Below are 13,220 nucleotides of genomic sequence, written 5' to 3' on the forward strand. Positions count from 1 at the left end.
TGTTTCATGGTAGTTGGTGGCTAAACAGTAAGTCGTATCATAAAACAGACAGCACAATTGCCGTTCAGTTTGGAGAGATCTACAACTCTGGTCCTATGACTTATTGTTGTGTCTCGATTGTTGGTACGTTAGATAGCGCTGCATTTCTCAATTATAATCAAATATCTCCAGCTCAAATGTGACTGGCATTAGGAAAAGGGGCCTGTATTTATAATGAAAACTCTCCATCTGTACTGTGAATGGCAGTTGCCAAGTGAGCTTTCCATTATAGTAAAAACTCCCAAACTAGATTGTGATTGGCAGTAGGAATGTGCCCTGCCATTATCAACAAAACTTCCCCATCGGAAGCAGCGTTTTTTTTTTTCTCGGACAGCTGTAAGAGACATGCAATTTAATGTAATCTTACTTCCTGTCTTTACAATGATTTACGGAGAAATCCGTATACAATATACAGTAGAATATGGTAGCGAAGCACGGGTACATTTGCTGGCATGAAATAAAAACATGTAGTGACATAATTATCATTATTACAATTTTTCTATATTCCTATAACAAACTACATATTTTATACAGCGTGTAACAATGAAGTACAGTCAAACTTTCAGGGCACATTCTTCACATATAGAAGAAGAAAATGTGTTATATGGACATGGGTCCAGGAATGCTTTATTTCCATGTTAGATCCCATTTTCTACTACTTGATACTGTACATTAATCATGGGAAACACACAAGAACAGAATAAAACAGCACATGAAATGTTCAAAGTGCCCTCCATTAGCACCGATACATGCATCAATCGACCATTGCATAGAATCCAAGATGTGCTGACATTCATTTCATTTTCATTTTCATTCATATGCTAAAGGCAAGGCCTTGTCACTGCAACCACATTTGTCTCTCCTCTGCTGAGCGTTTCAGGTCAACATATTTTTTCAAATTCAGCCTGTCCATCACGGAATCCAGGTACTTCTTCCTCGGCCTTCCTCTTCCCTTTTTACCCAGAACTTTTCCTTCCAGCAGAGTCATGAGGAATGTGTTATGTCGAAGTGTGTGGCTGAGGAATCTGGTTTTCCTCCTTTTTATAGTGTTGATCAATTCCCTTGTTTTGTCTATTTCCTTAAGGACCCTATTGTTTGACTTTTTCTCTGTCCAACTAATTTTCAGCATCCTCCTCCATCTCCACATTTCCATTGCTTCCAGGCGTTTTATATCCTGTTTTGCTAAGACCCATGCTTTGCAACCATACAACAAAACACTCCACACAAACATTTTGGCAAATTCTTTTCTAACTTTAATATTAATGTTCCTGCTTGTCAGAAGCTGTTTCTTGTTATTCAAGGCTTGTTTAGCTACAGCAATCCTCCTCCTGATTTCTGTGGTGCACCTGTTGTCCTGAGTGATAATGCCTCCCAAGTAGCAAAATTGACTTACTTGTTGTACATTTTCATCACCTACCTTAATGTTTATTGGTATTTCCTCAGCTGATTTCTTGACAACTAATACTTTTGTTTTTGAGGTGTTCAGTTTCAATTTTGATTCTTGTAGTGTTGATGTTAAAACTAACTCTGGAATAATGCGTATGCATTTTGAACTTTTCCCATGTTCTGTGTAGAGTTGTACAAAATGAATTCTAACATGGAAATAAAGCCTTTCCAGACTCATGTCCATATAACAAATTTTCTTCTTCCATGTGAAAGTTTGGCTTAGCTTATTGTTACACCTTATATTAATATGAATTGTCTGGGTGGCAGAGTAAACACTTACTATTACTGTTTACTTGAGATTTGACACTTCTTCTTAGAAACAAGAGTTTCATTGCCAGCCACTTAATTTTATAATGATGCCACTTTCAGGATGGAGGATAAATGTGCTCTTAGTCTTGATCTATGAGCAGTTTTCTTTGACTCCATAAGTGACCATAACAGTTCACAAAATCAGGTAGATGCAAACATTGCTAGTATTCTCGCTGCAAACTGGTGCATTTTTGGAGTACTGGCTTGCCAAATAAGAATAAAACATAGCGATCCCAACTTCATTGAACCTGTTTTTCAACACAGTGTCATAGTGGATGTCAGTAAGTGTCTATTTCTACATTTCTGTCTGCCTTCTGAATATCAAAGAAGAATGGAACACTAAACAAACTATTTCCAGACTCGTTAATTAGTTCTTTAATGTTAGAAGTGTAAAATCAAAAGTGCTATGGTACTTACTGGAATCCTGACAGGTAGGAAAATGAATTAAGATGCCACTTTCCAGTTGTCCTTCCCAAAAATTGCTTCAATTTAAATGCCTTGATATGGGGTAGAATTTCAGTATGTACAGTACCGTATACATTTTATAGCATTGTAATGGATTTGAAATAGTACAAATCTTATGTAGAGTACCTTTCAGAGGGTAGATGTGTTCACTGTGACAGCCAGGGACCCACCCCAAATCCTCCAGGTTTACATTTTCTTTTATAACCTAATTTAATTTAGCACACGCCAGTATTCATTGCTCAAGCACACTGTAGCATTTCCATTGGCTGAGATACAATCGGATATGACATCATTTCCACCAGTCAAGTGAAATTCATATGCATGTACAATAAAAACACAACTAAATGCAATCTGTAGTGAAACAGTGTACAATACAATAAAAATTATTTGTTTGTCATTAGGTGCATGCAACAACTGGCTATGTCAGTGTCAGCTTTACACCACTGTCCAACATAGAATGTACTGCTGTCACTGTACGGAATGCTAGAGACCTAACAGCCACTTTGCAGCCCTAGCCTGAGGACTAATCTTTGCTTGATTGTAGTCCACACCAATTCACTAGTTCGTAAGTTCAAATGTAGCACCGCCACCCCTTACCAAGTCAAAAGTTGGCAGCCTTATACACAGCATGATCACATCCACCGCAAGATTCCAGTGAGAAAGAAACAAATGACTGCCTAGATGTCTGCGCTGAAAAACTGCTGCAATAACTGAACTTTTGCCCCTAAAGCAAAGGAGAACACTGACATGGATTCAGGCTCCTGGATCAAATAAAATTTACCACTTTTAAAATGTGGTCCATTTTAATAGTTTTTAAGCAAAGTACTTCCTGATGAGTAATACAGTGAACATGATGTAAATTACAATAATTTTGCTTAGCGAGCAGCTTAGCGATGAATCCATTGAGCTTCCCCGTAGTGATGGGGACGGAACGGTGTGGAGCAGAGCAGTTGTTGTGACGTCATCACCCTGTTCTACCGAGTGAATGTACTGTTGCGACGCGTTTAAACACGTTATTGGTATGACAATGTAAAGGTATTTCACCCATCTATTCAATGCCCTTTTCTCACGCATAACTGTTTTGCTGAATACAGCAATGTCATTTTCTGCTGGAGAAGCCGACCTGGTCATTTCATCCTTACGATGCCTCTTATATGATCCAACAAATTTGATATGCCACCACACGTCGCATAAATGCAGCAGAAAAATATGCATTTTGCTGACTTTTACCATCAGTAATTTTAAAGAGCTGCCATGCATCTGACGGTTTTGGTGGCATTTGTGGTTACGAATTTCTGTAATAATGTATTTAAATTTCTTTAAATATTCTAAAAACATGAATGCCATCTAAAAATGGGATTAAAAATAAAACTTATACCACAATTAATATCCAATATACTTTGCTTTATCTGCAAAACACAACAAGCGGAGGAAATATAGATGCAGATTTGATAAGCAGAGTTTGAATACAGGTACAGTACTCTTACAAGGGGGGGGTCACGACTTTTGTATCACGGATTATCTTCAAACTTTGTAAACTTTCACAGTACATATTTGATATGAATATTTATCTTGCAAATTTCTCAAGAACGCCTTACAATTTGCATATTATGTTGTCCTAATGGACTACTAAATGTGTACAAAGTTTGAAGATAATCCGTGACCTGAATGTCATGGCCTCCCCTTGTTAAACATGTGTCATGCGCTACACCGTGCTCTGGTCCTCCGCGAGTACTTGCAGTTGTAAGCACAAGGGATCCATGGTGCACTCTACCGCTACAACCGACTTACTCTGCAGTATTACTTGCTCCACTCCCAGCTCTGCTTTCCCATCAAGAAAGGTGTATAAAAAAATTTAAAGGAAAATTAAACCTTTCAAAGAGGCTATGCATTTCTTCAAAAGTATTCTCACTGGTTGTAGTACCATGAAGCAAAATCATGCCAAGTAACTTCTCAACTGTATTTAAGTCTTTTTGCTAGCAGAGATGAAAACATATATTAGTGCCTTGCTACAAACATCTGCACTTTCATCAACTGCAATAAAAAAGGCTGTGAAACATTCAACTTTTACCAGCAATTGCTCATTTGGATTATTTGTAATGTGGTCAGCTTTCAGGGCAATTGTATTTCATGACAAGGAAATGTTTATGAAAGTTTGAACTTAAATTGGGACACACAATTTCAGTTGTTTTAACAAGACGCTGCTTTACAAATTCATTGTCATAAAATTTTTTGCAATTTTTGCTATCAGCTCTGCCATCACATAGCTCAGTTTAACAAGGGTTTCACTGGTTTCACTGTCTCACATCAAATTCCTGAAAAAAAGACTATTGCTTACCAAGTACAGCCTTTAAGTCCTGTATTTTATCCTCACATGATTTGTATTGGTACCAATCATATTTTTGGTGATGGCTTTCACAGTGACATTTTAAATTTTATTCCTTTGGGGCACTTATACTTTGGATGCAAATCAAACACATAATTTAACCTCTGCTTTCACAGCAGAAATAAGCAAGTTCTCATCTTTCTTGGAATATGCAGTATTCACTTGCAATTGTGGGAGTAAAAAAGGTAATATGTGGACCTGTGGGTGCTCTTTTTGCTGATAGAAGTGTACTAATAAAACACAGGAAATGCCATTCAGTCTTACCAAGTCCGATGCACATATGTCCATGCTATGGCCGCTGGACAACGTTCATGTGGCTGAGTCATGCAAGGATGGTAAAGTGGGTTCTCAACACATTAAAATGGGGATCCGTCTGCTAAGGGAGAAACCCTAACAAAAAACATCAATCCTCTACAATAGTTGGGGGGTTGACATAGGGCTGACAACTCACCCCATTAAACAAACTTGTTTTGAAATCCAAATAATTAGCCAGCTTGAATTCTTTACAACGACGTGGCAAACATTTACTGGAATTGAGAAATAGATCATGGAATGTTTTAACATTGTACCAAACCGGAGATCTAAGAACGCTTCCAGATCAGCTTGGCAAGTATCAAGAATATATCATCACTATCCAAGAAATGAGATGGATAGTAAAAGGAATTATAAAAATGAAGGATCACATAGTATTCTACAGCTGCCACATGAAGGAACACAAATTTGGACCTGGCTTTATTGTAAATAAGAAAACACTTCATTTTGGATTTTCAAGCTAAACCCCACAGACTATGCTGACTGAGAGGTGAAGAAAAGCTTTTTAGTCCAACTGAAGATATAATCTATGAAGAGAAAGGTTTTACATTGAGTTAGATGGGTTATATAGCGAGTGACTAAGAGGAAACTGCAAAATCATTTATGGGGATATGAAGGCTAAGATAGGACAAGAAGCCTTGTATATGCCTGTGATTGGTAAACATAGCCACCATAGCAAATCAAATGACAATGGAATCAAGTTAATAAATTTTGCCTCTTTAAGGAATATGGTAGTGGGAAGTACTACTTATCATAAAGACATAAATAAAATGATGTGGAAATCTCCAGACGGAAATACTTTTAATCAAATTGACCATCTCCTGATAGATGCAGGGCACCTGTCCAACTTGATGGACATGAAATGTTACGGTGGCCCAAATGTTGACTCTGATCATTACCTTGTTATTGAAAAAGTTAGAAGCAGATGTATCTAATACAAGGAAAATGCATGGATCCCATGATAGGAAATTTAGTACTGCCAGACTAAAAGAACCAGAAACTGCTCTCAGGTACACTGATTTAATCAGTGAGGCACTGACAGTCCTCCCTGATAGTGAGAGTATGTTTGAGATCTGCAGGAACCTGAAGGATGTCCTTGTTACAGCTGCAGATAATGCCTTAGGAAGAAGAATCAGTCAGTCACCACTGATCTGCTTTTAGGGCAGGTGTCCAGGTGACAGATTCCCTATCTGTTGTTTACTTGGTCTTTTCTTTAATAATTGCAAGGAAGTTGGAAATTTATCTCCCTTGGTCAGTTATTCCAATCCCTAACCCCTCTTCCTATAGATGAGTATTTGCCCCACTTTTTCCTCTTGAATACCAACTTTATCTTCATGTTGTGATCTTTCCTACTTTTAAAAACACCATTCAAGCTTATTCGTCTACTAATGTCATTCCACGTCATCTCTCCACTGACAGCTTGGAACATCATCATCATCATCATCATCCTAAACCATCTCCAGTTTCCCGGGTATGGTATATGAGCCTCCTCCATCTCATCCTGTCCTTGTACCATTCCTCCTCCACCAACTTGTCCCAATCGTGACCTCTCAGCAGTACATCGTTCTTAACTAAATCTATCCATTTCCTTCGTGGCCCTCCCATGGGTCGTCTTCCTTCTACTTTTCTGTCAAATTCCTTCCTTGCAGTTATGTTAACTGGCATCCTCTTCATGTGACCAAACCACTTCAGTCTTGACATCTGAATCTTATTGAGAAGAGAATCATCTATTCTTACTTCTTCTCTAATTGAGACCAAGACAGTGGTCATGAATGTGTATGGGGAAGGAGCAGAACCAATAGTCATGTTAAATGAAGCCCAACTGGATAGCGTTCCAGTTTTCAAATACTTGGGTAGCATTCTATCAAATGACAATCTAGCAAAACATGAGGTGAACAATTGAATCAATAAGGCAACACAATTTTACCACCAGGTAAAACACTTGCTGTGGGATGAGCAAATACCTATGAAGACAAAAATGACATTGTACAAGTCCTATTATACACCAGTTCTTACATACAGTCTCAAAACCGCAACACTGACCAATAGAGTTTGAAATATACCACTTATAATACCAATATAGTTGGTCCGTTATTGGACATTATAAATTTTCCAGCTAACTCATTGCTGGTCACCAGTGTTTCACCCCATTGTGCTAAATCAGGCTCATTAGTGCATGCGTTTTGGTGGGTGTGCTATTTACCAACTAATGAGGCTGATTTAGCACGCTGGGGCGAAACGCTGGCAAACAGGAATTAGCTTGAAAATTTATAATGTCCAATAACGGACCAACTATATTGGTATTATAAATTTACTCATTCGGGACAAATATTTGAGGTTCCCTATGGAAATCAACATCTATAACATACCACTTAGTCGAGCAGCTCGTCTTCTTTCTCCCAAGTCTTCCCAGCCCAAATTTTGCAACATTTTTGTAACACTACTTTTTTGTAAGAAATCATTCAGAACAAATCGAGCTGCTTTTCTTTCCATTTTCCCCAGTTCTTGAATCAAATAATGCTGGTGAGGGTCCCATACACTGGAACCATACTCTAGTTGGGTTCTTACTAGAGACTTATATGCCCTCTCCTTTACATCCTTACTACAACCCCTAAATACCCTAATTACCATATGGACAAGAACGCAATGGCTGGTTTGATGAAGAGTGCAAATACAGTACCGTATGCCAGATTTAAAATATGAGGTATGCAAGAGGATGCAGCAGAACCATGCCGGAAAAGCTGTAGAAGAATTCAAAGTGGCTAAAGGGGAAGAGAGACTACACAAAAAGAGAAAAAGAGAGTGTGTGAGAACTTGAAAGGGGGGCTCAGAATTTCATGAACTATTGAATCAAAGAAGAACAGTCACTGCAGAAAATGCAGACAACCTGGAAACTTAAGTGCGGATTATGGTATTTGAATATGTGTCAGTCATAACCTCCTTATGAATTAATTCATGTATGCTTCACACTGTGCTTGCTGGATTCCTTTTCTGTCCAGTTCGTTGTCATTATTCTTCTATATTTAAGTTTATAAATATCTCTATAAGTGCAGATAAAATATGATCCCTTGGAATAGAGTTGTATCAGTGTCTGTATCAGTAATTAATAAGCCTATTATATAGAAATTGATAAGTATTGGAAGGTGGGAACCTACTCATAACTTAACCTTAGTTAATTGAATGTGTTGCCAGAAGGATCCCGAAAAGTTGGAAGACCGAAGCTGTGGTAGGAGGAATGTACGTGTCAGGACATCAGAATCCTGGAAGTTAAGAATCAGAGGAGTATGGTACTGAACAGGAAAGACTGGCAGAATTTTCTGAGGAAAGGCTGTTGAGCCAATGGTGATGATGATGACTTACAATTGTTCACTTCTTACTATTTGACAGTTTGTCCATTTGAAAAGTGGAGCCTCATGGCTCAGGTGGCAGCACACTGGCCTCTCACCACTGGGTTCCGTGGTTCAAATCCCAGTCACTCCATGTGAGATTTGTGCTGGATAAAGCAGAGGCGGGACAGGTTTTTCTCTGGGTACTCCGGTTTTTCCTGTCATCTTTCATTCCAGCAACACTCTCCAATATCACCTAACTGCATAAGTTACATACACAAAATATCAACATTATACACTCCAACAGCTGTAGGCCTACATGTGAATGGTAACATAACCAGTACAAATTAATAGTGTTCACTGGCCATAGAAAAGGCAAAAATGCAGTTCTCAAAGTAGCTAGTGAAGTCAAGTACACTGTGCTACCTGGCAGATGGGCCTCCTATTATATTTGGATGGGAAATAAGTCTGAAAGTGTGGCAATTTTTTGAACAGCTTAGAACTATTTCAAGAGGAAAGGAAGGGATGTTCCTTAGTGGTACTCCACTGACACTGGCTGACTAACAACGGAAGATTTTGGTATATGTGACTCAACATAGGACCTATTGTTTTTCATTTCTTTTCATTTGGTTTTCAGTCTTATTCAACCATGTAGCCAGCCTCTATTTGTATATTTATTGTACTATTTAATGAAGAATTTCTATTTATACATTGTATGATATTGTGAATGGACATGCCGAGATAAACTTATACATGTGAGATGAACACAACACTCAGTCGCCAAGTCAGAGAAATTAACCACATACAGTTAAAATCCTTTGACCAGCCAAGAATTCAACCCACAACCCTCTGAACCTAGGAACCTATTGTAAGTAGCAGTTGCAAAGTGAGAAGAGGTTGAGAAAAACAAGTCCCAGACCAATGTTTAAAAGCTTTCAGTGCATTAACATTCACAGTACCCTTGTCCTTAATGAACAATAACAATAACAACAACAACAACAACAATAATAATAATAATAATAATAATAATAATAATAATAATAATAATACCGGTTGGTACACCTCTACGCCACACTTTTGAATTTTCCGCCTTAAAGTACTCCCCTATTGCAGAAACTATGAACTTTAAAAACTGAATTATTTCAACAGTTTCTCAGAAGATGTCACTGTGTTAATTTTGAACGGCTTTTGTTTACTAATTATCAAGAAGTGTGGATATTCTCTGATAGATGTCTCTAAAAAACTATGACAATGCACCCTGGTGCGAAGGGGTAGAACTTTATTTGAAGAAATTTTGTATTCATAAGTTTGTTCCTTACTAAATTTCGTTCTTTCATTTGTGGGTTGGCAATATAAATCTTTTCTTTCCACCAGTTTTGAAGTTAGTCGATCAATAATTTCTGTCATTGATTTTCAGCTAATTGCATCTTTCTTCTCCAATTTTGATGTGTAACTGTAAGCTACCCAATAAATGACTGTGGGTGTGTCTTAATTATTCATGAAAGGTCTCGAATCTTCTCCGAGAGTATAAAAACTGCTTATTTTCCTGGCTCTCCACCACTTCAACAACATCTAGCTTAGTGTATGGAAGTATACCAGGGGGCAGGAAGCGCCTCTTTCATTCGGCAGCAGCTCTTCAACAAGGTAATGGCCACTTAACATCTTCATTTCTTGCTAGCTCAGCAGTTTAACCCTTGGGGAAGGTCCGAAGCCTTTTCAATGTAACCTACCTGTCTAAAAATGTAACTTAGTGCCAGCTTATGTAAAATTTTCTTATTACTTTAACTGTAAATCGGGGATAGAGAGTGCTTTACCCTCTCAAGCTCCCCTTCATTTTTGATTTGAGGTGACTACGTTTTCATAACCGATTTTCTACTCCTAATGTCTTAAGGTTTTCTCATACGATTCACCTCCCTAGTTTGGGAATAGCCCCTGTGTCATCGGCCTAGTGCCCCTTAGGTTTTATAAGGTTTCATGTAGGAGTGCAAGCAATGCCTCCATTCATCTTGGTATTTTGGGCCATTCAATTATTCTGTTCTTTTCTTTTACGGCCCTGTAGGCTGGGTACGAGATACCCCTGTTTAATTCTTGTAAGTTGTGCCTTGATGGCAAGTAATTGTAAAGTATAGTATTGCCTTTAATAGGCTTAAGAGATTGAGAGCGGGTCAGCTCTTTCCGGTGTTTTGAAAGGGGCCTCTAGGAGGCATGACATTACTAGGTGGGAGCAAGTGCTCCTTGAATGAAGGGGTTTTCTGCCCTTTGATCAAATGAGTGTCCCTTGGTAAAGTTGGGCTAGTAGCTCAAGGATTGTGTAATTGGGGCTCGAAGCCCAGAACTTGTAAAGACCCCAAAACTCGGGCGCTCGCTTGTAAAATTATTCCTTGTACCTGATTAGTGGATAGTGGTCGAGTTATTGTTATTTGTTTAAATTCTATGTGAAATTTGTTTAAGTTTTTCTACTATTGAAAATATAACCTTTATTGAAATTTTAATTCATCTTTCAGCTTTGTACTTGGACCCATTCCAGCCCGCACTTTCTTTCACCTCTGCCTTCCACGGATAACTCCCTAATAATAATAATAATAATAATAATAATAATAATAATAATAATAATAATAATAATAATAATGTTATTTGGTTAACATCCCACTAACTACTTTTACAGTTTTTGGAAATGGTGAGGTGCTGGAATTTAGTTCCACAGGAGTTCTTTAACGCGCCAATAAATCTACTGACACGAGGCTGATGTATTTGAGCATCTCCAAATACCACTGGACTGAGACAGGATCGAACCTCCCAAGTTGGGGTCAGAAGGCAATGAATATACAAATACCTTCTTACATTATTCTTAGAACTATATATGTGCAAATATTTTCAGTTTCATTGTCATCTGGTCTGATAGAAAATTTATAGTCCAAGCAACATTTATTTGAATACCGCATTTAACTTCTAATTTAATATAGTAGTCGTACTGAAGCTGCTGCTTCCACTACTACTACTACTACTACTACTACTACTACTACTAGAAACAACTACTTACCCCTATGGTGACATTGTATTTTCCATATTTACCAGTGAGATCTTGTTTGGTAGTGATATTGATTATCCACTTTTCTGGGTCCACAGTTTCTACTGAAAATAAATCATCTTCATCACTTTCATCTTCATCACTTTCAAGGAAATAGTGGAATTGTGAGTTTTTATTTCCTGGTTCATCTTTATCTTCTGCTAGGATACCACTAAAAATGGACTCTCCCTGAAAAATTCAATAAATAGCTAGAAAATTATTCCAACATAACAATTACCACTTTACTAACAACATACCAGTATCTGAAACTAGATTTTTGTTTTGGGAATTCCAGAAAAAACAGACTCTCTAAGCCATTCACTATCATACTTTTTATGAAGTTAGATGTAGTGTTTTAGAATATACCGGTATACCGTAAATTGGGGTGAATAGGGACATAAAAAGGAAAAATAATTTATTCTTCAAAGTGTCAACTAAAGATATTTTTTCATTTAAGGGAAATTGAAGTGTTCTTCATTCTTTTACCTCTTCAGAAAGTCTAAGGATTTATACAAAAACAAATTTTTGTCAGGGTGGCCAGCCTGTAAGGCAGCTGATGTTTTGGTGCCATGTTTTTGGTTCAGGAAAACTTAAGTTGGTGAGCTAATTTCAGAGGCTGAAAAAGTGTGTTAGGATTATAATTACATTCAGTGATATTCTTTGAACTACTTCTGAAGTTTCTACAAGATTCCTGTGACATAAATGTGCATTATTAAATTTTTTTAGAGACTTGTACCTTATAACTTGAAAGTGGGGTGAGTAGGGACAATGGGAAGAAACTCATTTACCTGTGGATGCTGAAATAGTGGAAAAGGCCGTTTTGAAACTGAAAAGTGACATGGCAACACATTCAAGAGCTGAGAAATTCAACATTTTAAAATCTGCTTTACAAAAATATGTTGCTAACACAGATGGAGCCACAGTGTCTATGAAGAAGAAAGGTTGTCAGACAAGTTTATCACATTAGTGTGAGCGTGCGCAGTCCGTTCGTGTGTCTCGTACGGTGCGGATCGTTCTTTGGTTGCAGTCTGGTGTTTGCCTGCGGTGACAAGTAGTGTGTGAACGTTTGGTGAGTGTGTGTCTGTGTACGCTTTGGTGATGGATACTGATAGTGGAGGAGATGAGGCACCGGATCCCTCATCTAATGCCAATGTTGGTCGTGAAGAAACTGTGCCGATGCAAACCGATTTGATTAATCTCACTTCCAATATGAATTCATTACAGCAGCCTTTACAACCTCAACAGTCTAATGCCGCTCAGCCGCCTCCTCCACCTCCCCCACCTCCTGAAGAGTTGGAGGTTTATCAACAGGCTCATTTTGGTCCATTTATTGTCTTTGTTGAATCAACTAAGTCGAAAAATATTGGTGGGTTACATCCCATGGCACTTGGGCGCTTGTTTTACGATAATGATATTTTTGTGAAAGGTATAACGCCCAAAGGACGAAATAGATTATTGGTGGAATTTAGTTCCGCGATCCAAGCTAATTCCTTTCTACGTCATTCAATACTTGCAACTCACTCATTGAAAGCATATATTCCCAGTTCCAATATCTTTCGTGTTGGACTTATACGCGGTGTGGAAAAGAATGTTTCTGATTCTGACATTCTTAAATACCTCAAATCTGATGTTCGGGTCAAATCGGTCAAGCGGCTTAACCGTAAGGTTGTGGAGCCCAGTGGAGTGAACTACGTTCCTACTGGAACAGTTAAGATTGTTTTTCGCTCTCAGACTCTTCCTCAATACGTCTCTTTGTTTCAAGTGCATTTAGAGGTTTCCCCTTTCATATTTTCTCCGATTATCTGTTCAAAATGTCAGCGATATGGACACACGATTAAAAACTGTCAGGCTAAGTCACCCCGATGTGGGC

General features: G+C 38.1%; 1 protein-coding gene across 1 annotated transcript in view; it reads right to left on the bottom strand.

Annotated features, from left to right (window-relative positions):
- The window catches only part of LOC136857948 (cadherin-AgCad1), a 452,227-nt gene that overhangs the window by 225,628 nt on the left and 213,379 nt on the right, over window positions 1–13,220 (bottom strand). Inside the window, exon 20 of the mRNA XM_067137073.2 lies at window positions 11,324–11,539. Within this exon, the coding sequence (XP_066993174.2) occupies window positions 11,324–11,539 (216 nt within the window). The remainder of the gene's footprint in view (window positions 1–11,323; window positions 11,540–13,220) is intronic.

This window comes from Anabrus simplex, chromosome 1 (genome assembly GCF_040414725.1).
Source record: "Anabrus simplex isolate iqAnaSimp1 chromosome 1, ASM4041472v1, whole genome shotgun sequence".
Lineage (NCBI taxonomy): Eukaryota > Metazoa > Arthropoda > Insecta > Orthoptera > Tettigoniidae > Anabrus > Anabrus simplex.